At 46.5% G+C, this 27,155-nt stretch overlaps 1 protein-coding gene across 2 annotated transcripts in view; it reads left to right on the forward strand.

Annotated features, from left to right (window-relative positions):
• Nucleotides 1-27,155, forward strand: part of SYN3 (synapsin III) — a 449,385-nt gene that overhangs the window by 396,729 nt on the left and 25,501 nt on the right. For both annotated transcript variants that reach the window (XM_032346464.1, XM_032346465.1), the window contains exon 8: nucleotides 24,763-24,905. In XM_032346464.1, coding sequence (XP_032202355.1) covers nucleotides 24,763-24,905 — 143 coding nt within the window. The remainder of the gene's footprint in view (nucleotides 1-24,762; nucleotides 24,906-27,155) is intronic.

Below are 27,155 nucleotides of genomic sequence, written 5' to 3' on the forward strand. Positions count from 1 at the left end.
ATGATATCCTTTGGGAGGCACATCCCAACCCACACAAAAGAAATCTCTTTCTTGTTTTTGAAAAATGTTTACGATGACCTTTCATATCTCAGTCTTTCACAAGGGAGCCAGACAGACAAGGAGTCTAACGGTTCCCAGGCAGGACTTCCCCACTCAGCATCCTCCTCCACTGTCTGGTTGTAGAGAGACACGCCCAAGCCCTTCAGGACAGTCAGCAGGTTTCAAACCCTCCCTCAAAGGGCAGTATGTGGAGGGGGAGAATTAATTACTGTGGGCAGTTGAACGCAGAATCTGCATGTGATCAAGATTGCCTGTGGCATCACTATACCTAACAGGCCTTTGGCACAGCCCCTGGTAAAGCCTCTTTCTAGAAGTTTGTCAGAGAGACCTCCACACTCAGAAAACAGGAGCCACCAGGTCCAGAAAAGTAAAGGAAATAGCTTGAATTCTATTTGTGTGTCTCAGATTTTATGAAATCTCCAGATACATTGTTACCCAGAACAGCACTTAGAGTTAATGCCAGGCAGCCTATACCCATTGCTTTGTGCCAGGCACTGCTGAAATTGTGTACATTGCTGATTTCACAAAATTTTTGTAGTAACTCTGAGAGGCGTGTATTATTATAAACTCCATATTATTATAAACTCCATTTGCTCACAGAAGAGCAAATGAGAGTTTAGGGAATATAAGAAATTGCCCAAGGTCACACAGCTAGTAAATGGTAAAACCTGATACCCAGACCCAGGCTTGAAGCAATACCTTCCACGTGTGGGTCATTTTGCATTTTTTTAGTATCCTATGCATGTCATAATAACAATTAGAGAAATGGATAGATTATAGGTTAATAGAATAGACAGACAGCAATATAATTTCTAATCCTCCCAATCTTGTGAGGGTAGGTATAGATATTATCACCTCCATTTACATATGAGGAAAATGAGCCCCAGAAAGATTTAAGAACTCGTTCCAGGTCATGGCATTTATAAGTGCTTAAGCCAGGATTTGAACCTAGATCAGGCTGACCCCATTTAGGCTTTCACAATGCTGCCTGCAGAATTTCATCTGATTTTTCTAATGTTGTGACTTCTGTAAGAAAAGGAAAAATGTGTGGTGTAGTAGAGCCTAGATCCTATTAAATGAATTTCTGCAAACCTGGCCTGACTGATCACCTTTAGGAGGTCGCTAAATATTCAGCCTAATGCACAGTCATATGTACAACTTGTATCACTTTCTGGCTTGTGTCTTCCAAAGCACTTGCACACTAGCTGCTTCCTATCTGTTTGTTACCTCTTTATCAATCTATCAAACCACCTCTTTATCCACTTACTTATTCTTTACCTCCCCAACTAAAATAGTCCCTCGCATCTGTCTTATGTATGACTGTATTCCAGTACCCAGCACAATGTATTTGTGGACTAAGTGAATGAGCACATGCTCAGAAATAAAGGCTATTAAACACCCCAAGTGGCATAGAGCCCTGTGGGAGTTCAGAGGAGGAAGGAGAAACCCCTGTGAATTGGAGTGGACCAGAAAGGCTTCCTGGAGGAGGTGGTGGATTTTAGGGCTTTGATGGGTGAGTAGGTATCAGGTAGAGGAGCAAGGAGACCATTCCAGGAAGGGAAGAAACCAGAGCAGAAGCTCAGAGAGAGCAGGTTGGCATCATCTAGGACCCTGTGGTAGAAGGGCATCAGAGCAGCTAGAAGCAAAGTCTGACGACGCTTCTGCCCTGGGAGCCCCAGTAAGACCCCCACAGCTTTGCCCTCAATGAGGAGCATGGATCATGCAGAGGACTTCATTTACCCTCTGCAACTGGAGATCACCCTCATTCATGAGCTTACCCCCTCCAGCTCCATCTGTGTATTAAATGGTCATGGCTCTGGCCCAGACCAGGGTTGGCAAAGGAGGAAGGAGGGAACAGGGAACCCATGTCAGCAAGGGGTTCAACAAACTTGTTCTTCCTGGGGCTTCATCAATTTGGAAACATGGAGAAGTAAAAGCAGTAGGCTCTGGGCCCAGACAGTCTTCTCACTTGTTGGCTGTGTGACCTCAGTCTGCTCACCTGCCCTCTCTGTAGCTCTTCAGTCCCATCTGGAGGATCTGGAGATGGTAATCCCTGCCTCCATGACTTTAGGATCAGTATCCACTGTCCAGAGCAGAGTGGGCCACGTCAACGCCACATGTGAAATGTTCAACTTCAGTACATCCCAATTTGAGGTCAATCACACTGAGTCATAACCTGTAACACTTTCTCTTTCTCTTCTGTGTTAAGAACCAACTGAGAGTGTGGGGAGAACCATTCCCATCACACATATCTAATTCCAAAGACTTAGTTACAGAAAATGAGAGCACAATATATCTCATTCCTAATTTTTTATGAAAATGACACTTGGAAATTATCTTTAAAAATTTATACATTGGGGCACCTGGGTGGCTCAGAGGGTTAAAGCCTCTGCCTTCGGCTCGGGTCGTGATCTCGGGGTCCTGGGATCGAGCCCCACGTCAAGCTCTCTGCTCAGCGGGGAGTCTGCTTCCCTTCCTCTCTCTCTGCCTCCCTCTCTGTCTACTTGTGATCTCTGTCTGTCAAATAAATAAATAAAATCTTTCTTAAAAATTTTATACATTATGTTAAATAAAATATTTTCTTATAATTAATTTCATCATCTTTTTTTCCCCCTTTGAATGGGACTACTAGAAAAATCTAGAATTACTCATGTGGTTCTGGGGACAGCGATGCCTTGGATAGTCACGTCCACTCCCGTGGTCCCACCTGGTAGTGGCCACCCGGAGCCATTCAGCATAGTGGTAAGGAGTGCAGTCCAAGAGTTCCACACTGAGTTTGAATCATTCTGCCATTTACTAGTTAAATCACCTTGGGCTAGTTCCTTAGAACAATGCCTACATATGGAAGGCACTTGATAGAAGTTATTTCTTCTCACAGAGAGGCAGGCCTTTGCAGTATTTACAGCTGAGAGCTCTAATACCTGAATGCTGGACTTGCGTCCTCTTTTGCTCACTAGCCATGTAGGCTTGCAATGACTCAACCCTCCCTGGGCCTCAGGTTCCCCATCTGCAACACGGCTGGAATCCCAGTGTGAAGGATGCCCAGCCTTGGGTGCTGGGTGGTCAGCATTCTGCAGTCAATACTATGGTTCAGCAACCTCATAGCCCCTCACTTCCGCCATATGCATCTCCTACCCCTCCCCCTCCTCTCTCTTCCTGCTGCCTCTCTCCTGGTCTCATCTGCAACAGTCACTGTCTAAGTCATCTCCAGCCTCCTGGCTGGTCCCTCCCATTCATTTTCCACCACGGCTGCCAAAGAGCCTGTCCTAAATCCTAGAACTGGCCACATCACTCCTTGCTTGAAACCCAACTGTGGCTCCATGTTGTCCCCAGGTAAAGCCTGCAAGATCCACCAGGGTCTACTAGATCCTCCAGGTCCTCTCTCAGCACAGACTGTCCCCGCCACACACACACCCAAGGGTCTGGCCCCAACCAGCCCCTCTCCAAATCCCAAACATTTCAGGCCGTTCCGGGCCTCTCTGCCTTTCCCTCCTTCTTTTATCATCAATGAGTGTCCCACACCTGTGTCGGACCCACACCACACCCAGCTCAAATTCAAGAGTTTCCTGAAATTCTCCCCAACCCCTCAGTGAATGTGACATCCCCCTCAGACTTTGTGCCCATGCTGGGCTCATACAGAATTCTGCTGTCCCATGGGACACCTGGGTGGCACAGTTGTTTATCTGACTCTTGGTGTCGGCTAAGGTCGTAATTTTAGATTCGTGACATCCAGCCCTGCATCGGGCACTGAGCTCAGCATGGGGTCTGCTTAAGATTCTCTCTCCTTCTCCCTCTGCCCCTCCCCACCCACCCAAGCAACGCCCGCTCACACTCCCAAGCAATCTCTCTTTCTCTGAAATAAATCTTTAAAAAAATATTCTGTTGCCTCATTTACAGCCCTCTAATGTACTTTCAGTGCTTTGCCTGACTTCCTTTATAGACCATGAGAGTCTTGGGAATAATGGTGATAATCATGAATTTCTTGAACGCATGCTCTGTGCCAGCCCTGCCTGAGGACTAAACACAGCTAACTTACTCCTCTTACCTAGAGCACCTCTGAGTTGGGCATTAATGATCATCTTATAGTTCAGGGAACTAGAAGCCAAAGACATGGAATAACCTGCCCAAGTATCTGGGGAGCCAGAGTTCAAAGCGGGGTGATCTGGCTTCAGAGACCACACTCTCTTCACTTCAGTGTATTTTTTTTTTTTTTAGATTATAACTGATATATAACATTGTGTAAGGTTAAGGCATATAACATGTTGATTTGATACATTTATGTATTGCAAAGTAATTGCCATCGCAGGATAGCTAAAACCTCCAGCACATCACATAATTATCATTTCTCTTTTGTGGTGAGAACATTTAAGATCTACTCTTCCCAACTTTGAAGTACCTAATATAGTATTGTTGACTATAATCACTCTGCCGCGCATTAAATCTCCAGAAATTATTCATCTTCTAGTTGCATATGTACATCTTTGAGCAACATCTCTCCAGTTCCCCCACACCATCCCCAGACCCTGGTAATCACATTCTATACTCTATTTCCTCAAATGAGTTCAGCTTTTTAAAATCATATGTATAAGTGAGATCATCTTATATTTGTCTTTCTCTGACTTATCTCACTTAGCATAATGCCCTCAAGGTCCAACCATGTTGTCACAGAGGGCAGGATGTCCTTCTTTCTTTGAGCTGTGTGTGTGTGCAGACACACGCATAAAACATCTCTATCTATTCATCCGAGGACTGAGACTAGGTTGCTTCCGTATCTTGGCTATGGTGAGTAATGCTGCCCTCAATTTACTTTTATTTTCTTTCATAAGATATAGTGGTGGTGGCCAGGATGATTTGCTTTTATAACCTAAACTAGCATGGTTAATTTTTGAAGCCAGGAGTTCAGAGAAGGAAAGTTACTTGCCCAAGGTCACCCAGGAGTTCTCTTCCCATCCAAAAGTGGAGTCTGAGCCTTGTGGCGCTCAGTGTTCTTTTTCTCTTTTTTTCTTTGGTCCTGTGTCCTTGCCACAAAAGCCCAGGCTGATGTACCCCAACAACAGGCAGGAAGGTCCCTGGGCACTCACCTGCAGACCTGGCCAGAACCAATGAAATGTCCACAGTGAGACAGGAGAATAAGCACAGCCAAGGGAGCATCTTTGTTTGCTTGGCTTGGTGTGTTTTCATTACAAACAATCTGGAATCTGATCCCTCCTGGGAGGCACAGAGGCTTCCTCTCTTCTCCGGTAGGGCAGAACAGAGAGTAGGGTGGAACGGCTTAGCTGAGAAGTGCTGACAGGGAGGCAGAACCGGTCAAGGCCAGGGTTGGGGCACTCCCTGTGGAAGCCCAGACAGAGAGGGTGCTGGCTGGAGACGCTGGGGGAGGGAGGGGGGATGGGCTCTCTGTCAGAGCCTGTCACTCAGAGGGACGATCATTTCACGGTGAGTAATACCCCTCCAAGCCAGCTGAGATGGGGCCTTGTCTGAAGGTCAAGTCCTTGGCCCCAAAAGGAAGATTTACTAAGGATCACATTGGACAAGAAAAAAATCAGACCTTGAAGAGCTCTGTGAGAGAGAGGGCCCTGCTCGCCTCTCCTCCGCCCACAAAGCCAGGCCAGCAAGGAAAGTGAGAAAGGGCAGCAGGTTCCAGTCAGGCCAGGGGAGGTTCCAGCAACTTTTATAAAACCATTGGTAATGGTGCTATTGGTTATTCATTGCACAAGTTCGCTTATGAGAAACTATTGAATAAATGCCTTTCAGAACTAAGTGTTAGGGAACCAAAAAAAAAAAAAAAGAAAGTCGTCTCTTTGGCAGAACTGGCGCACTTCCCTTTGTCGGGTAATAGAATCTTCGGGTCTCAGACCGATGAAACCTTAAAGTTCATTGACCTGACTCATGCTTGATTTGCTCCTAAAACCAGTCAGCCATGTTGCAGGCTCTCTGTGAGTTGTTGGCATAAAAAGTAGGAAACTGGAAAAATAAAATATAACACCTTAGTACAAATAAAGATACCAAAGAATATGGCTTAGGTGTGCAGGCAAATGGGTTTCTCATTACTGAACCCCAGAATGAGACTTACCCATTAAATACAGACAGTGTGGGGCTGCCTCAGTCTTCCCCACATCGGGACCTGACCTGAAAAACACATACTCTGGGCAGTATAGACATTTTAACAATGTTTATTCTTCTGATCCAAGAGCATGGAATGGTCTTCCATCTTTTTGTGTCTTCTTCTTCAATTTCTTTCATGAGTGTTCTGTAGTCCCTTGAGTACAGTTCCTTTACCTCTTTGGTTAGGTTTATTCCCAGGTATCTTATGTTTCTTGGTGCTATAATAAATGGAATCGATTCTCTAATTTCCCTTTCTGTATTTTCATTGTTAGTGTATAAGAAAGCCACTGATTTCTGTACATTGACTTTGTATCCTGCCACGTTGCTGAATTGCTGTATGAGTTCTAGTAGTTTGGGGGTGGAGTCTTTTGGGTTTTCCATATAAAGAATCATGCCATCTGCCAAGAGAGAGAGTTTGACTTCTTCATTGCCAATTTGGATACCTTTTATTTCTCTTTGTTGTCTGATTGCTGTTGCTAGGACTTCTAATACTATGTTGAACAAGAGTGGTGAGAGTAGGCATCCTTGTCGTGTTCCTGATCTCAACAGGGGCGGGGGGTGGGAGGTTGGGGGAACCAGGTGGTGGGTATTAGAGAGGGCACGGATTGCATGGAGCACTGGGTATGGTGCAAAAACAATGAATATTGTTACGCTGAAAAGAAACTTAAAAAATTTAAAAAACACATACTCTGGGAAGCAGTGCAGATCACATGCGGTTTGTAGGAAAGACAGCTCTCAAAGAGAAAGGAAAGGAGAATGGGCTGGGCTACTTACTACGCTTGTCCATTTGGAAATAAGAATAAGAATAAGTTTGGAAATCAGAATTTTCCCCCAATAGCTTTCCCCCAACCTAAAGTTGTTCTGCTCTGAAGAAAAAGACTCAGGGACCCCAGCACCCTTCAGAGTAAAAACTTCTGCCTCAGACAAGAGCCTCGGGAAGAATACCTTCCAGCCGACACACCCACGGGCCAGCAAAACAGGTCTGGGGGGCCTGTAGCCAGCCACCCTGTATCAGGATTATTTTGGCTGTGAGTAACAGAAAGTTCCACCTCGATCTGGCTGAAACACTCTGAAGACCTGGGGATTAGCATCTCGGCAAAGTCCTCAAGGTCCTAGGCTCCTTCTGTCTCTGAGCCCTTCTGAGCCTGGCCTCGGGCTCAGCTTCATTCCAAGACATTCCCCCTGTGCTGGGCCGGCTGCCTATGGCGCTCTGGGTTACGTGTTTCAAGCTTCCCTGCTCACATCCATCGCAGAGTAAGATGTTCTCTGGCATCTGATTGGGAGCATTTACTCCCACGTCCGGCCCCAGGGCCCCAGACAGAGGAGTGCTGTGTTCTGAGGGACTTAAGGTAATCAGTAGCTACATTTTGTGTTGGGAGTTGGGTCAGTTCTGCTGAAGCCCGTGGCTGGGTGGAGGGGGGAGAAACCTAACGAAAATTAGAGTTCTATCAGGATGGAGGAAATAGGGAAATGGATGGCGAGTAGAATCTGAAGTGGAGATTTGATCCAGCATGTTTTGGGGGTCTGCTCTGGGAACGTTCTGCACCTGGGAACACCCACTTGAGAAGTGAGGAAAGGATGTTGGGGGGGGGAGGGTGAGGTGAACTCCAAAGTGGTTACAAGAGGGACCTCAGTTGATCCCACGGGGAACCCTAGAGCTGAGAAGGCCCTTCCGAATGGTCATACATCATGGCAAGAAAGCTGGGCCTTTTGAACTCCTGCACTAATTGGTCATTGCACGTGGGCTGCCCTAGGAATGTGATATAAACTGGGGCAAGGCCTTGCCCCCTTAGCTGAGGGCAGTTCCTGGAGAGCCACTCTCAACCATGAGTCATCAGCTGCAGCCATACCAGACAGCTGAGAGAATGAGTATTTCTGTTCTGCTGGGGGCGAGGGGGTCCAGGCGGCACAGCACAGCCTCCACTGCAGAAGGCAGCAACCATCTCGGCGCACCTGTCTTGGCCTTGCCTCTATCCCTCCTGGGAACCCAAGATGGAGTCCCGGGTGGTCATGGCAGACCCTCCCTGATACCCTTGCCCTGAACACCCTGGGCTTCCCCTCAGGAGCCACAGGAGAGAATTGAACATGAATGTATTTTGTAAACCACAGAAGCACAAGAAATTCTGAGTTTCCGGAACGCTTTCTTAGGATTCTTATCCTATTTGATTTCAGTTTGTTGTTTTGGTCTGTCCCTTTCTTCGGCTAGGTTCATGCCCATGCCAGACATGGAACCTGGCATGGAGGAGGCACAAGCGGGCAAGAGAGAAGGTGTAAGTCTGTGTTTGGTGAAGTCAGGTGAGAAGCAAGGTAGGAGGAGAGAGGGGGAGAGAATGGAAGGGAAAGAAAGGCCCAGAGTCACCTTAAGGATAAGGACAGAGCTGATAAGCCATCAGGTGGCCCCTCGGTAACAACCCAGATGCGTCCTTCTGGAGAGGAGTTACGAGTTCTGTTTGGCTTTCCAAACAGGATGCCGTTGCAGAGAACACTCAGGCTCCCCTGGTTCTCCTCCTACCCCCTGGCCATGCCTCCCTCAGTCCCCTCTGCTAGTTCCCTCTGATGTCCCTGACCTCTAACCTCTGGGTCCCCCTCCATAGGCTGTTTCCCTCCCTTCCATGGCTTCCCATACTACATGCACATCTGTGACCCTTGATATTAAATCCCCAGGCAGGTCTTCCCTTCTGAATTCCAGAATTGTTTGTAGAAACGGCCACCAGGACGTCTAACAGTGGACACAACTGGGCACTTGGGTTTTCCACAGCCTTTCCCATTTGAGAAGGGAGCAAAGGGGGAGCGGGAGGATCCATGTTTCCAGCTGCTCCAACCAAAACCCTTGAAGCCATTCTTCAGTCCTGCATTTTTCTGGCATCCTACCCATCAGCAAATCCTTTCCACTCTGCCTTCATACTCATTCTAGAATCTACCATCCTAGTTCAAGCCACTGTCATCACTCACCTATATTATTAAACCAGCTTTTCAACAGGTCTCTTGCCTTTTTAGCCCTTGCTTTGGTTTTCTCATAGCAAAGTGATTCTTTTAAACCATAAGTCCCATCAAGTCATTTCCCTACCCTAGAAACCTCCCTGGCTCCCCATGTCATTCAATGTGAAAACAGAAGTCTTCCTGTTAGCTTTGACACCTATGTGACTTGCGTCCCTGCCCCAATGCCCTGACCTCCACCCACGACTCTGGCCTCAGCTCACTTGGCCACAAGCACACCTGCTTCCCTCGGACTCGTCAAGTACACACAGTCTCGGCATTTGCTCTTCTGCATCCAGGGAAAGCCTGGGTGGGTCTCGTTCCTTCACCTCTTTCTGGTCTCTGCTCAATGCCACCTTATTAGAGAGGACTCAAAAAAGCTGTGTATGAAATAACATCCCCACCCTAACCTCCCGTAAGCCCTACCCACCTTAGCGTAGTTTATTTTCCCCGTAACACTTGTCTCCACCTAAGATGTCATGGATTTGTCTATTAATTTCTCACCCAACCCCACCATTGTATCCCTGGTGCCCGCAACAGCGCCTGGCTTATGGTAAGGGCTCCATAAACACTTGTCAAATGAATGGCTGGGCTCTGGAATCAGACAGACCTTGAGTAGATCTCGGCTGTTGCATGTGCCAGCCCTGGGCCCTGCAGCCAATTACACAACTTTGCTGGGCTACAGTTTTATCATGTGTGAAATGGGAAAACAACTGTACTTACTGCATAGGATTGTCATGAAGACTAAGTGAATTAATCTATGGCTGTTAGAATAGCACCTGGCACATAAAAAGCGCTCATTAAAGGGAGCTGTCATTGCCCATCATTGTTACTACAATCATTGTTATTATGTATTCATAGGGTGAGACACACAGTCCCAGCCCAGTGCCCCACCCCAGCCCCCCAGCCGCTTCTTTCCAGCCAGAGGTGGAATGGGTGATTCAGGTGCTGGCAGTCTGCCCTGTGACTCAGTCCTGAGCCTCAGCCACATCGGGGTCCCCTGGCATGGGCTGCCTTGGCCAAGGGGCCTTTGGGTTGAATCATCAGGACCGTGATTCCAGCTGGGGGATACCTTGGCTGCGGAGTTTGGCTGGTAGAGCTTGCCTCCCTGGGTCCTTCCAGGAAGAGCCTGGGCACCTGCCCCATTGTGCTCTCAGCAATTGCAGTTGGCCAGCCCAAGTCCATCTGTCAGTAGAGCTTGAAAAAGAGCCAGTTGAGGATAAGGAGGGAAAGGAAAAAGTAGGAAAAGAGAAAAGTCACTTGGATCCTTTGCCATCAAACAGGGCAGGGCAGTGTCATCAACAGATCACAGCGCTCTGAACTCACCAGGCCTGGATGTGACTCTCCATCCCTCCCCTGACTGGCTGGGGGATCGTGGTCAAAGTGTTCACTTCTCTGAACCTCATCTGTGAAAAGAGGGGGACAGCATCTCCCTCTCAAGGTTACTGGGAAGATACACAGTGGACTTGTGTTGTCCTCAAGTCCCAAAGTCTTCAGAAACATGTTTCAGTAACTTTTGTAAAAGAAGAGGGGGACTCCTCTAGCTCTCCATTTTCCTCTTAACTCCCCATTCCCCCACTGCCCCCCAGGAAGGGGAGGGGACAATCCGATGTGTCCTTCCTTCCTTCTTTTTTTTTTTAAGATTTTATTTTTATTTATTTATTTGAGAGAGAGAAAAAGAGAGGGTTCTCATGGGTGGGTGGGGAGGGGCAGAGGGAGAGGGACAAGCAAACTCTGGACTGAGTGTGGAGCCCCATGCAGGGCTTGATCCCAGGACCCTGACATCACGACCTGAGCCAAAATCAAGAGTCAGACTCTTAACTGCTTAACTGGCTGAGCCACGAGGGGAAGGCATCCCCTTCCTTCTTTCATTCAAGAGCTCCTTACTGAGCACCTACTGCCTTCCAGGTGCTGTGTTAGGCACTCAGTATAGAAGTCACGAGCTAATAGGAGAGGCAGATAGTATATAAATGAGCAGATAATACCCAATTATAAAAAGGAAAGAAAGAAAACCACATGGTGGAACTATTAGAGAAACTGAGGCAGTGCCATTAAGACAAGCACGAGAAGAATGGCAGTGAGCCAGCCATGGGAGCCAGAGGAGGGAAGAACCGTCCAGGGACAGAGAAGAGCTTATGCAAAAGCCCCAAGGCAGGAAACGTTTACAAAGTGCAGGAGACCCTGTCGGAGGTCACAGGCCAGCACAGAGTGACAGACGGGGCCCGGAGAGGGTCCAGGTGAACACGGGGCACACCTTCTGAATTTCCCTTCCCTGATGGCTCGCGGCCCTGCAGGGCCTGCTCCCACTGCCTCGGACACTTGCCTTATAAAGCCTTTCTGGTCTTCTAGTTGTTTACAGAGACAGGGCCAACGTGGCTATGCCATGGCCAGAAGCCTGTAGGGTTGTTTTCCCTGCTTAAATGAGATACATATAACCTGTGTAGTACCGTTCCTGGCAGAGTTTGTGCTCATTAAAAAACAGATCAGAACTCTTGAAAAAAAATGTGTGAAAATATTGAGATCAGTGAGGGTCGGTAACAATCTGTGAATTGTCATTGCGCCATTTCAGAAAGAAGGTAGAACTTTGAATTTTTAAACTCATCCTTTCCCCCAAGATCATTACAATGGGAGTTGGGTGGACCCTATCCCCTTATCTGGGAACCCTTCTCTGCCCCACTTACCCCACAGGCCTCAGGGTCCCTCTGCTGCCTGCAGAGGGCAGCCCCTCTTGAACAGTCTATCCCCAAATCTGTCTATTCCATGGGCTATGAGCTCCTCCATGATGGCAACTGGGCCTTAACCATCTGTTTAATGCAGCCCTTGGATGATATTTTATTTTATTTCAGGTATGTTTAAGGATTCTCCTTAAAAAAAAATATATATATATATATATATATATGTCAGAGAAAGAGTACAAGAGGCGGGAGCAGCAGGCAGAAGGAGAGGGAGAAGCAGACTCCCTCCTGAACAAGGAGCCTGAAGCAGGACTTGATCCCAGGACTCTGGGATCACGACCCAAGCTGAAGGCAGACGCTTAACCAACTGACCCACCCAGGGGCTCCTAAGGAGTCTAAAATACCAAGCTAACTCTAAACCACCTTTGCACTAATAACATGGTCCTTTCGAACCACTACCCTATCTTTAAAAGTATAATATCCAGGGTGCCTGGGTGGCTCAGTGGGTTAAGGCTCTGCATTTGGCTCAGGTCATGATCCCAGCATCCTGGGATGAAGCCCCGCACTGGGCTCTCTGCTCATCAGGGAGCCTGCTTCCCCCTCTGCCTCTCTGCCTACTTGTGATCTCTGTCAAGTAAGTAAATAAAACCTTTAAAAAAAAAAAGTGTAATATCCTTTTAATTTTCCTAAAGCGTGGCCTGGTTTGAAGTGTAGATTGGTTCATTGGAGATCTCCGCTCCCGTGGCTTTCTCAGACCTCGGTTTTCCATGAGAGCAGGCAGGCTTTATGCCAGGGTGATTGCACGAGGGACGTGTGTTCTTTTCTGCCGGGGAGAATGCCAGAAGTAATAACATTAGGCCCTCGGTTCCCAACCCCTGCGTTGGGCTGCCCTGGGAGCGGCATGGTATATTTTGAATTTTCAAGGGAACGGCAATTCTAGGCGTCTGTTAGACACCATGCAAATGCTAAACGAGGTAGTTCACAGTTTCAACATCACATTACGACATGTTCCTTTCAATGACGTCACATCTTTGCAAAGCTGGGGTTTTGGTGCTGGTGAGCTAAAAATTAAGCAAGTACCCCATGAAAATCAGTGTGGAACAGGAAATGAGGGTGATGGTGTCCAATCTGATTCTGCACAAATATCACATTAGTAAGTAATTGTATTTATTTGAAAGGAAATAAAAACATGATGCGTATTTTTTTTTTTCCAGTTACCAAGTTGTTAGGACATAAGTACTTGGTAAGCTGTTTCGCTCTAAGTGCTCTGTAGATGAAACTGCTCGATATTTCTTTTGGCCTAGAAATGCTGTGAAATAATTCCCAAGATGGAAGCCATGACCCCAAGAAAGTCTGGGAACTTCTCCACTCAGTTAGAGCAACTCCCACTTACCTCTTACAGAATTTTGATACCGACCTCCGGAATGAATGCCGAGCTACGCTGTAAGCACGGCTTGACATTAACGACATACCCACAGAACCTAGACTTAGTCCTGCCTTGAGAGTCTTGGAGCTGAAAGACTGGTAAAAAAATTACTGGGAGAGAAAATAGAGATGTAGCCCATCGCTCTTCACCCCATCTAACTAGTTTCTTAATGAATGAATACGACTCTGGAATGAGCTGGATACGTGCCTTCCTGTTATAAAAACAGAGAAACAAGCCTCCATTTGTGGGCTGGGGTAACGGCTTAATGTCTCAGGCGAGGAGTGGCCTGACCCTCCAGCTGGCCCTTCAAGCTGATCCCTGCCAGAAAGACCACAGAGCAAGTGCTCTGAAGCTACAGTTATTATTGTTGGTAGCTGTCCTTATTTTAGCTTATTCGTAAATAACCTGGTTCAGTAAATTGCCTCATGCAATTCGTTATCTTTGTTTGGAAAAAACAAGTTTGTCTGGGCCATCGCGCCAGGAGGGAGTGTGCTCCACACTGGGCTTTCTGTGGGAACTTGACGGAGATAGATGCGGCCAGGGTGAGCCGCTGGTCACACTCGCCTGAAATGTTTCCTAGGCTATTGAAATAGGGCAGTGGACTTCCATCACTCATGGATCTCTGTATCGGGTGGATTCCAGGCCATTTTCTGGGAAGGATCTTGGCCCCATTCTCTGTGTGCATTTGTATAAGGAGATCGGGTTGCCCCTATTCAAGCATGAAAACGTATTGGCCCTCAGCTTCCATGAAAAGGTGTTAAGCTCAATTGTCTGTTTTCGTGAGTCTCTTTTCTGTAGGTACCCTGAGCCTCAGGGCCATTGCACCTGCTTTTTCCCTCCTGCCTAGACTCTCTGCACTCAGCTGTTACCACAACTGGGTCCTTTGTTCACTCTTCCAACGAATATTTATTGAGTCCCTCCTGTGTGCAAAGCAAAATTCAGGGTGTTCAGGATCTATTATTGTTATGATAACAATAATCATAACAGTTAACATTTACTGAATGCTTGTGATGAGCCAAGCCTCCTTCCTGACTCTTTACACGTAGTATCTTATTTAATACTCGACAACAAACCAGTGATGTGCAATAGTAATCCAGCAAGTTATCCGCATCTGATGTGGAGTGGCTACTTCACATTACCAAGAACCCAACATTTTTTTGATAGGGAAAGTGAGACACAGAGAGGCTAAGTTAACTTCCCCCAAGGTCACACAGCTCATAGGTGACAAAGCTGGGATTTGAGCTTACATTCTGTAACACTATTATGTTGTCTCTCCAGCAAGATGCAGAAGGCCCCTAGTCTTGATGGCTTACATTTTTGTGGAGGAGACAGTAAGTACATTAGCCAATAAGTAATTTCAGATGGTCAAAGATGGTGGGAAAAGAAGTAATAATAATAAACTAAGGCAATTCAGTAGAGACTTCCCAGAGTGGTCAAGGAAAGTTAGCTACTTTTTTTTTTTTTTTCCTTAAAGATTTTATTTATTTATTTGACAGACAGAGATCACAAGTAGGCAGAGAGGCAGGCAGAGAGAGAGAGAGAGGAGGAAGCAGGCTCCCTGCTAAGCAGAGAGCCTGATGGGGGGCTCGATCCCAGGACCCTGGGATCATGACCTGAGCCAAAGGCAGAGGCTTTAACCCACTGAGCCACCCAGGCGCCCCAAGTTAGCTACTTTATATCAGGTAGTTGGAAAAGCCTCTACTAAGGGGTCATCTGGGCTGAGACTTGAAGAAGTGGGGCATGGGAAGGCATTCAGGAAAATTGTTCCAAGCAGAGGAAATAAGTCTAGAGGCAGTGAGGGAGGGACACATTTGGCTTACTGCGAAAAAGAAGTAAGAAGAACCCAGATCACACAAGGTCCTGCTTTGTGACCTGGGTTGTACACAGCTGCCTGGGGGAGCTTCTAAAGATACTGATGCCTTGGCCCACACCCCCAGAGATGCTAAGAAAATCAGTCTGAGGTTTGGCTTGGGCATGAGAAATTTTAAAAGAAGATGGTTGCAGTGATCCAAAGAAAGAGGTATGGTGGTGGCTTGGACCAGGTGGGTAGCCCTTCAGCCATGACTCCCTCTCTCCGGGATTTTAAATGGCTCAAGGCTGGTGTCTCTCCTACATAGACCACTGCAATTTATAGGAAGAACTCACATTCTTAGCCTGGAGAGACCAAAGTCTGGGGTGCTGAGCTTAGTATCCTGGGAACGCATCAGCCCCAGCACACCAGCTCTCCCTTGCTGCTCAAACACCCATCAGTCTTGTCCCACTGATGCTCTTACCAGATGTAGCAAGAGGACTAGTGACTGGTACAGCTTTTTCCAAAGAAATCATCCCCTCAGAATCTCGAATCTCCAGCCAGCCAACCTTGTTATTTATATCAGTGTGGGTGAGTCTAACTGTTCTTGGCCACAGTAGTCTCTATCACAACTTATTTTGGAAGGTGATACCTTTGTCTTCTTGCATCAGCTGTCACCAAAACAGTGCACTTGTCACAGTTGTCCAAAGAAACAGGAGCGATAGGAAGTGTATAAAATGAGATAAAGAGATTTATTATTCATTAATTGGGGGTCAGGTGAGTCCAAAATCTGCAAAGTAGGCTGGTAGGCTGAAGACACTGAATTTTGATCTATTCAGTCCTTCCACTGATTAAGTGAGGCCCACTCAGATTATGGAGGGCAATCTGCTTAACTCAAAAGTCCAGTGATTTAAATGTAAATCTTAACCAAAACCTCTCACAGAAACATCCAGAACACTACTTGACCAAACACCTGAGCACCATGGTCCAGCCAACTTGATACATAGAATTAACCATCACAGACAAGAAAAGATTCATTTTCCATCTTCTTACAATATAGTCATAGACTATTTCCAGAAGAGTACAAAGAAATCTTTTCACCAGGGGACTTGGGGTTTAAAGTAAAAAACACACTTATTTTTTTCCCAGATTTTATTTTTGTATTTTTGACCTTTTTTTTTGCTGTGTGTATATACATTCATTGCTCAAATAAAAAGTAAACTATAACAAATACATCAAAGTGATCACTGGATTGCATTTATTGGTCATCTGCAAAATCACCTGCTTAATCTTAATGAGATGACACGAGGGGAGCCTGGGTAGCTCAGTCAGTTAAGCGTCTGCCTTTGGTTCAGGTCGTGATGCCAGGGTCCTGGGATCAAGTCCCCTGTCAGGCTCCCTGCTCAGTGGGGAGTCTGCTTCTCCCTCTCCCTCTGCCTGCTGCTCCTCCTGCTTGTGCTCTCTCTCTGTCAAATGAATAAATAAAATCTTAAAAAGAAAAAAAGAGATGACACAAGCACATGAGCTTACACTAAGTGGTATTATAAGTAACATCAAACCATCATTGGCATTTGTTGGCATTTGTTACACATCAGTGTCCTCTATAAGAGGAGCCCAGGAGATGTCACATGGATTTTAACTCCAAGAATGGTTGTGGAGCACCTGAGTGTCTCAGTTGGTTAAGTGTCTGACTCTTGATTTTAGCTCTAGTCATGATTTCAGTGTTGTGAGATTGAGCCCTGCATCAGGCTCCATGCTCATCAGGGAGTTTACTCAAGATTCTCTCTCTCTTCCCCTCCCTCTGCCCCTCTTCTTCATCATGCCCGTGTAATCTCTCTCTCTCTCTTTCTCTCTCTCTCTCTTAAAAAAAAAAAAGAATGAATGAATGGATGGATGACTGTAATTCTCTTAGGCACCTGGTTGCATTTCCTCTTAGGGAGACTGAATTATGTTACTGACTCCTGCAATGAACACAACCAAATGGGGTCACACCCCTAATTTGAAGAACAGTTTTACATTCTCACTCTTATTTGTCTTTCTTTTTTAGCCCTGCCTTTTTTTTTAACACTTTATTATGGAAATTTTCAAATATACACAAGAGAAGAAAAGAACAGTAAAGTGTATCACCAACTACCAATCACCCAACTTCAACCATTATTCCCTGATGGTCAGTTTTGTTCTACATACTCCTCCACACTTCCTCTCAAAAGCCATTGGATACTTTTTCATTTTTTTAAGTTAAAATATTATTCTCATTTTATAAAATTGATCCTTCTAAAGTGTACAGTTCAGTAACTTTGAAGCATATTCGCAAGGTGAAGCCAACACCATTACATAATTCCAAGATATGTTTATCATCCCACACCCAGCAGAAGTCATCCCCCATTCTCCGTTCACCTCAGCTCCTGGCAACCCCTCATCTCCTTTCTGTCTCTATGGATCACCAGATTATTTTAAAGCAAATCTCAGATATCACATAATTTCACCTATAAATATTTCAGTATGTATTTACAATACATAAGGTCTCCTTTTCTTTCCTTTAACACAGACAAATACCAGTAGGATACAAAAAAATTAATAGTAAGTCTTTAATATCATCTAATACATATTCAGTGTTCCATAGTTTCCTGTTAATTGGTTCATTCTCATTGTATCCAAACAAGGCCTTCACACCTAACATGGTTGGTATAATGTGAGTCTCTTTTGATCTACAACAGTTCCTTTTCCTGTGGTTGGTTGGTCACTTATTTGTTAGAAGGGGGAAAAGGTCATTGCCCTGTAGAATTATCTACAGTCTGAATATAGCTGATTACAGATGAATGGTGTTCTCTTACTGCCTATACATCGTATAAACTGGTGGTTGAATATAGAGACTTGCTGTGACTCAGGTTCTGGGTTTTGGCAATACTTTCCAGTTGGTAGTGGATGTTTTCCTTGCACCTCTGTAGACATAGTCATGTCTTCCTGTCTTTTGGGATTTAAGACTGACCTGTGATGGGCGCCTGGGTGGCTCAGTTGGTTAAGCAACTGCCTTCAGCTCAGGTCATGATCCCAGAGTCCCAGGATCGAGTCCCGCATCAGGTTCCCAGCTCCATGGGGAATCTGCTTCTCGCCCTGACCTTCTCTTCTCTCATGCTCTCTTTCAAATAAACAAAATCTTAAAAAAAAAAAAAAAAAAAAAGACAGACCTGTGAATTCAGGTACTGTCTGCCTGGTCCGCACATTTGGAAGTTCTCCATCAGCCTTTCCCAGAGGTCTTACATGGATCACTGTTGCCTAGACCCATTATTGCATTAAGGAGGTAGTTGCAGAAGGATGATGTCCTTGTTCTCTTACTCCTTCTGCATTAATGAGCTGCAGTTGATCTAAAAAGAACTCTTCATCAATTTGGGTGATTATACAGGAGATAGATATTGTAGCTACAGGATAAATAATTGTGTAAATAACTGTGTAAGAAGTGTTTATTGCTGGTTCAGTGTCAACAAAGAATCACAACGCTTATTTAAGAGAACCAGCTTTTACTGAGTACCTACTGGGTGCCAAACACCATGCTAAGTAGATACTTTGACATTCACTATAATTTCATTCAAAAATCATAATAATCTGGGGTGCCTGTGGCTCAGTCAGTTAAGCATCCAACTCTTGATTTTGGCTCAGGTCATGATCCGGGTGGTGAGACTGAGCCCCGCGGTCGGGCTCCATGCTCAGCAGGCAGTCTGATTGAGATTCTCTCTCTTCCTCCCCCTCTGCCCCTCCCCCTCACTCACTTGTGCGCATGCTCTCTCTCCCTCTAAAATACATACATACATATGTATATACATAAAATCTTCTTTAAAGATCATAATAACCCTACAAGGCAGTTGTTATCTCATGTAACAGATAAGAAAACTAGAACTTAGAGAAGTGCCTTAAATCAGGTCAAACAGCTAGAATTAGATATAGCACGGGGGCACCAATATCATGATTGACATAGAGCTGAGTGGGGTAGTTAACGGGTTAGATGACAGAGTCAATATTGGAAGGTGAAGGGACAGATGAAAACATGAGAGTTTTAATATTTACAGGGGGAAATGTAAAGTCCTGCTCTGGGACTGGACACACTCAGGTCCACGCACAGAAGAGACGTGAATTATCAGGATCTTATGTTTCCAAATGACCTGAAGATATTAGCTTCAAGCGAGCTCTATATGGATCTTAGAAAAACTACCATTGTATTAAGCCAAGTTAATAGGGGCAAGTAATGAAGCGGCTCAAAGCTCCATTTGGATTAAAATCATAAATCTCTTTTTCCCTATTGCATCCCCAGGCTCCAGCATAGTCTCTGGAAAAACAGTCAGTAATTACCTGAATATAATGGACACTCAGTACATACCTGGCAACACTTAGCTATATTTATTCAATCATTAGCCAAATCTGTCGGTTGCTTGTTGCTCCTTGAATGCTATTTTCAGTGCTTGAAATCCCACAGCGGTCTTGCAGAGCCTCCATTCTAATAGAATGGTAAGGAAGAGAGATGACAAACAAATAAATAGATAATGGTGTGAAGTGGGATGGGGGGAGTGCTGTGAAGAAAAATTAAGCGGGGTACAGTGGATAAGGAGTGCTGGGTGGGAGGTGTTGTGGCACAGCTACGGGTCAGGGAAGACTGCTCTGAGCAGAGACCTGAATGAAGGGAAGGTGCAGGCCACGCAGGCAACAAATGGCAAGTGCAAAGGCTCGGGGGCAGGAGTCTGACTGATGTACATCTGCCAGATGTATTGCATGTAGAGGGAGGTGACAGTCTTCTCCAGTCTCAGCTGGTGAAACCACATCTGTAGTTGGGTGTGATTCCGGACCACATAGTTTAGGAGATTGTCAAATGAGAGCATTTCAAGGTAGTAGAGGGTCTGGAACCTGCTCGTGTTAGGGTAGGTTAAAGAAGAGAATGACTTAGGCATACCTGGCTGTCTCTCCTCAAGGGTGTGAAGAGTAGACACAAGGCTGAGGGCTGAGAATTCCCTTTTATGATCAATAACTGGGACCATTCATTCATTCTGGGTGTAATGTACAACAGAAGCTCCCCAAGGGGAAATTAACTTTCTTGCCTAGTAGTGAGCCCCCTGTTCTCAGTGGTGTTTAAGCAAATGCAGACAATCTACCAAAGAAGAAGAGGACTCCCCCATCACAGGCTGGGATAGGAGACCTCTGAGGTGAATCCCATCAAGGAGATTCAGAACTGTACCCTGACCCCTCTCTCCTGCTTCTCTCCCTTTCTGCCCTCTCTGTCTCCATGCCCCCCCCCCCGGCTCCCCCTCAGGACGAACCACACCCATGCACACAAGCACACAAGAGCAGATAGAACAGTGTAGGGTACAGGGAGAGAAGACAAGCATGGCAGAGAAAGAGGGAAAGAAGAGACAGGGAAGGGAGAGGAGAGGGAGGCAGAGACATGGGAGGGAGAATTCAGAGTCAGGGAGTCTGTGGTGACCCCACTGCAGGTCCCCAGAGCAGCAAATGGGTAATCTTAAATCACAGTTCATTTAAGGCTTCCTGTTTTCAGCTTGTCTCTGTGAACATTTGGAGGGTTTTCCAGCTAGTAAATAAAGCAGAGTGCCAAGACTCCCTCTCCAGGCCAGCAGCTACTTCCCTGTGGCTGCCCGGCCTCAGTGCCCCCTGACCCCGGCCTATCCTTTTGCCTGAGGACCATGCCAGAGTCCCCTCCAGGACCCACTACACCCTGCCCCAGGCCCCCTGCCCACTTCCCCACAGTTTCTTATTTGATCGGGTTCTCACAATGGAAAGAAACCTCCAAGAGCATAGAATCCAGTCCAAGCAGTTACAGAAAAATTCACCTTGTGAAAAGACCAGTTTTGGGGACACATATTTTCTTTGCCTTTCCCCAAACTCCCATATTCTTCCTCCCACTTCCCTGCCCCCTCCCATGTTATGAGTGTATCTTTATCCAGTCTTCTTAAATTCAATCCAGCAAACACATTGGATGCATCTGTGACAGACACCTGTGTTATGACTTGTGGGGGAGACTCACTGTCTGTGCTTGAGAAGCTGACCATCTAATGGGAGGAAGACATCAGCGGAGCTACGCTTTACGGGGCCCAGAGATGCACAGTTTGAAGGCCCTCTGGAAGGAAAAGAACTTAAAATTGCCAGGGACATAAGCCAGGGCTTGTCCTGGGGTTTTAGAAGAGTCCGTATACAAGAAACCAGGATTATATCCTCACTAGAGGAGAGGGCAAGGTGAGCACCGCAGTCCCAAACCACCCAGAAAAGGTGCACAAGGAGAGGCTGGGCTGACCACTAATTAGTTAACTAATTATTTCATTAAACCCCTGTGTTTACACTGTCTCTCTTTGCTCTCTTTTGTCTTTCCTGTGAAGAGATGAATGCATGCGTGATGCATTCAACAAATAACTTAGGGCTCCTATAATAATTGGGACAAAGTTCAGCTGTGTAACAAAAGACCTAAGGTGGCTTAAATAAGCCCGGACTTTCTCTCACACACAATGGTCTGGGTGAAAGCAGTCCAGGGCTCACATGGAACTTCCTTGGTTTTAAGGGCCCAGCCTCCTTCCATCTTGTTGATCATGCATACCTGGCGTGTTGCTCCTCAGCCACAATGTCAACTCCAACTAGCAGGAAGAGCAAAAACCCTCCCCTTCCCTTTAATAGTAAGCCTGGAAGTTCGGACTCCATTTCTGCTCGCAGAAGCCGAAAACATGATCACATGGTCACACACAGGGGCCTGGGAGATAGGGAAGTGTGACATTTACTCTGTGGGAGGTCGTGTGCCCCCAGATCAGGGTGCTTCATGACCATAGAAGAGAATGGACGTTGTGGGCAGCTCAAAGTGTCCAAGACATCTGGCCATGTATGCTATGCTGTCTAGGAAGAAGTTCTGGTCCTTTCCAGAGCCACCCAGGGACAAAACTGAATTAGACAAGCTGTCCTTGCAAGCTTCCCCCACACGACCACCCTTTCTTTCATTGTGGTGACTCTCTCTCTCCACAAGACCCCAAATGTTGGCTGAAGATGGAATGCTCTGATCATTAGAGGGAAAGTTGGAGGAAGGGCAGGTGATAAAGTGAAGAAGTTGGCAGGAAAAAAGAGAACCAGACGAGAGTGATAGTGTAGAAACCAAGTTTCAAAAAGCTCAGCAATTTCAGTTGTCATGGAATGCCAAACAGAATGCCGAGCAAAGGAACGCTATCATATTTGCCAGTGAGGAGGTGACAGGTGACATTTGCCAAATCAGTTTCAGTGGAGTAGTGGGGAGCGACATTTGAAGATGGTGGGTTTGGGGATGAGTGGGAAATGAGGAGATAGAGAGAGCATGGAGTACCTGGGGTACTGAAAAGCAGGAACAATTTGAGGAGAATGGAGGACCCATAATCATATTGACCCAAAATATAAAGGATCAACAGAGAGCAAAAGACAAAAAATACAAGGCTGAAATATAGTTTGAATGGTTTAACGAGAACCAAATAACAGTGACTTAAACAAGATTAAAGTCCATTTCTTTCTCATGTAAGAGTCTGAACATGCACAGTCAAGGGTAGATTGGGGACTCCATGGTGTTGGGAATCCAGGTTCCATTGACCTTATTATTCAGCCATCCTCAGCATGTGGCTTCCATCCTGTGGTCTGAGATCCCAGCCAAGGAAGAGGGAAAAGAGACTGACTGGGAAGATTCCCTTTGCGGTAAAGGCACCACCCTGAGGTTGCTCATAGCGCATCCACTCTCGTGTTCACTGACCAGATTCCAAGACTTGGCTACGTCTATCTAGGAGGGAGACTGGAAAAATCCATCTTTAGCTGAGAGACTAGATGCCCAGATAAAACTTAAGGGTCCTATTCCTGAAGGAGGAGGGGGCAGTGAGCAGTCAGTCTTAGAAGACCTAGAACAAAGGGCAGGTTCAGCCATGAGTGGGAGGAGGCACACCGCCATCTAGAAGAAGGAGCGGGAAAGCTGGTGAGCTTAGAAAGGGATGGCAAATAGGGAACTCTTGCTTGGTCGCTTTTATTTGTTCCGCAAAGTAGGACTCGGCATCATCGCTGAGAGGCTGGGACTCTGAGAGAGCCAAGAAGAGATAAGGTGTGCTAAGCCTCACTCCCCATCATTGTTTCCCATGTGTTAGGGTGGAACAGCAGGCGTGCACTTGTAAGATACCCTGAAGATGGTTTGGAGAACAGCTGTGCTCTTGGAGTCCTGAGCTTCCTTCCCAGCTCTGTGCTTAGCTGCCCTATGGCCTTGGACGAGGCAAGAAATATGTTTCTGCATCAGTTAAATGACCATAATAATGCCCACACTGCCCACCTCACAATCCTATTTTGCGTCCCATGAGAGAGCTGTGAAGCTTCTTTGGAAGTTGTGAGGTTGGGTGTGTGCAACTTCCTGCGGGGATGGAGTGGTCAGGGCACTGGTGAGGCTCTAAGAGAGACAGGAGAGGATGAGGAGGGACTTTAAGGACCAGACAGCCTCCCACACAAGCTCCTCGGCACCGGCCAACCCCCCCCCCACACACACACACAGGGGATCTGGGCTCTGCCCACCTCTGGTCCAGCATCAGACTCCTCTGCTATCCAGGTGAGGGTAAAGGGGAGGGGGCAGAACTCCCAGTGGGCCACAGCAGCTGGCAGTCAACTTTTCTGTCTTGAGGTCATGGTCACAGAACTTTGGCCTCATCCCCTGCATTTATTTGGCCTTGGAACTTCTCCTGGGACCTCTCCTTGACCCCAAAGCGCCACTTCATGTTCTTGGCCTCAACCCAGTAAACAGTGTGAGTTTCTCCCCCAGGCCTTGGGTTGAATACAACCAGCCTTGCCCATCACATATGCATAGGTGCACATGCACACACACACTGCTTGCACACACAAGCACCACATACAACACACCACATATATAACATATAATACACCTATGCCACACACATGGACTCCCTATCACACACATGTCCCCCCACAAACTGCACATACATATAACCTACATCCACATACCCAACACGTACACACTACACACACATTTATATATACTCCTTTTTTTCCAACTGTCCCCAGGCCCGTGTCACATTCAACCTACCTTACAGCCCACCATGCAAATACTTGTAGGATTTTTTTTTTTAATTCAGCTAGCCAACATATAGTACATCATTAGTTTTCGATGTAGTGTTCAATGATTCATTAGTTGCGTATAACCCTCAGTGATGAGGGATTTTTCTAAAACACAAATTAGGCTCCTTTCTTGTTTAAACTCCTCCACTTCCTCCAGTGGTTTTCCAGAGCCCGCAGGCTGAAATTCTAGTCCCTTACTAAAGCAATTGAGGTCCCCCAAGGTATGTTCCCTGACAACCCACCTCAGCCATCCATCATCCTCCAGCCCCATCGGCCAGTCTGAACCACTTGTGTATTCCCCATCCCTGTGTGGCTCCTCTGCCCTCTGCTTTGCCGGTCCCCTCTACCCTCCATAGAAACGCCCTGGCTGAAAATTATACGTATTCTTTCAACCCCAGTTCAGAGCTCACCTGTTCTGTAAAGATTCTTTTGACAACTCCAGTGGAATGTTCCCTTCCTCATCTACCGGTATGTAGTGGAATAACTTGTTTCTTATGTATGTCTCTCCTGCTAGGCAGGTGACTTTCTCAAAGTCACTAAACACACAAAACACTGGGTCCTGGCATTGGGTAGGTGCTCCATGAATGCTGGCAGGCTGGCACTCACCCCATGATCCTCCCAAACAGATCAAAGTAGAAAACCAGCATGACTACCAGGACATCACCAGCATGGTGGCTATGGCCAAAACCTACGCCACCACTGAGGCCTTCATTGACTCCAAGTATGACATCCGCATCCAGAAAATCGGATCCAACTACAAAGCTTACATGTGAGTCTTTGGGCAGGGGCTGGGTTGCTGGGAGGGAGGGAGGAGGACATAGGAGGAACAGAGATTACAGATGCTGGTCCAGCCCTATCTCCTCCACCGCAGGATAGAGACCCTTCAGCACCTCATTATTCTCCCTTTATGTCCACTTACTGCCCTTCTTTTCTGGTCAGTATGGCTAAGTCCTGATGCTTTCTCAACCTTATCATGGGGTAGAAATCTGTCTACACAAAGAGAGCTGCTTCTCCCAGAAGAAGAAAGCTACTTGGCATGTTTGAGGGGGACTTCAAGTATCTATGAGATGTATATCATAAGAGAGCAGACTGAAAGAGAAACTTGGGGACAAGTCAAGGAGGGCCTTGAATGCCTTGCTGAGGGTTTTAGGTTCTGTTCCATTTTCTTCTGAGCAGAGAAGTGGTATGATCTGACCTGCATTTATAAAAAGCTGGCTCTGGGGCCATGGGCTGCAGAGAAGTTTCCCTGGGACTAGTAAGACCAATCAGGAGAGGACATCAGATTTCTCTGGCTGTAAGCAACAGAAACCACACCTGACTACTTTGATGGAGTTTGGAAAGGGAATTTATTAGAAAGCCACGAATGATCAGAAACCCTAAAAACAAACAAAACCACTCAACTGTCAATTTCAGAAGTATTACAATTCAAGGCAGCTGCAGGAATCTGCGTGGCCTGAGCAACAGACAATTTTCATGGCACCCCCATTGGAAAGTGCATCTGCCTGAGTCATTTTCAGTGCTTAACTCAAGGTTGTGATTCCGTGGAAACAGTGCTGATTAATCCAACTTGGATCACGGGCTTACCGATTAGAGAAGGGCAGAAGACCAGTATGGAGAGTCCCACCAAGATGATACACAATCTGGGCGGGGTCAGTCCCCAGTGGGAGTTGAGGTGCTGTGACAAAGGGAAGGGGAATGAATGCCAGAAATTCAACACACATTCAGCCCAGAGGTGGTTCTGGCAGAGGATGACTCATGCTCAAGTTGCTGCGGTCATGAGAATGAGACTTCTTGAAAAGGTGGGAGGTCTTATCTGCTTTAAGTCCTCTCTGTGTCTCATTTTGGAATGTTATTGTTGGTTCTCCTTGAAATGACAAGACCTCAGAGAGCTAATCAGTGCCTAGTTGCCAAGCGTTCCTGGAGCCCTGGCCGTGTGCACAGCTCCCCATCCGAGGTCTGCCAGGGCAGGCTGGGGACCTTTGGAAATCTCTGCAGGCTTTTGCATTCTGGAGCTTTCGCTCTAGGTCGGGGTCAGCAAACCACTACCCACCAGCTAAAATCCAGCTCCTACCTGTTTCTGTAAATAAAGTTGTATTGACCACAGCCAGACACATCTATTTGTGCATTATCTCAGGTTGCTTCTGCACTACCTGGATTGCCTAGATTGGGCCTCAGCAGACTTTTTCCATAAAGGGCCACATGGCCCTTTTAGGCTTAGTGGGTCCCACAATCTTCACTGCAGCTACTCCACTCTGCCATTGCCTGGGGAGCCGGAGAAGAGGCAGACCCTTTCCTTGAAGTTGAAAGGCAGATTCTTTAGACTTACCTCTAAGGAAAGATTCCCAGGAAAGGGACAGAGCCAGTTCTCAAGTAAGACTTCTGCCCTGTCTTGCCAGTTACTCGCTGCCACCCATGAACAAAGCCAGACCTGTCACTGATCTCAGATGCCCTCGGGATGATAAGGTCGGCTCTTCCCTGCCCCCTCTGGGTTGGGGAACATTCCAATGCAGCAGTCCAGTGCATTCCTGAGATCTCCACCATCCGTCATGATATCATTTCCCTCCTCTCCTCATTGTTCACGTTTCCACTTGACATTGACGACACCTTGTCCCAGTTTCTCTTCTTGAAGATTAGCTCATTGCTGCATTCTTTATGCTAAGCCTTTGTGCCCTGGCAGCTCCAGCTTGTCATTAGTTATGGCTTTTCCTGGACCCTGGGTTGGCCCCTGTCCGAGGGAGGGAAGGTTCATGTCAGACCTCAGTGTAGAGCATCCTCTCTGCCCATTCAAACTCCTTTCTGGCCCACTTCCTGCCCTGCACTCAGGCCTCTGTGCTGTTGCTACTGGGAGGTCATTGTGACTCAGGCCTCAGCGGATGGAGCTCGGAAATTCATAGATGTACCTTAACCCATGCATGCACACATATCTGTAATTATTTCTATATATTTCCAGCTCTATCTAGAGCTAAAGAGGGTTCATATTGATGTCTCCGACTTTCCTCTAGTACCACATGATTCATTT

The sequence above is a fragment of the Mustela erminea genome, chromosome 6 (genome assembly GCF_009829155.1).
Source record: "Mustela erminea isolate mMusErm1 chromosome 6, mMusErm1.Pri, whole genome shotgun sequence".
Taxonomy (NCBI): domain Eukaryota; kingdom Metazoa; phylum Chordata; class Mammalia; order Carnivora; family Mustelidae; genus Mustela; species Mustela erminea.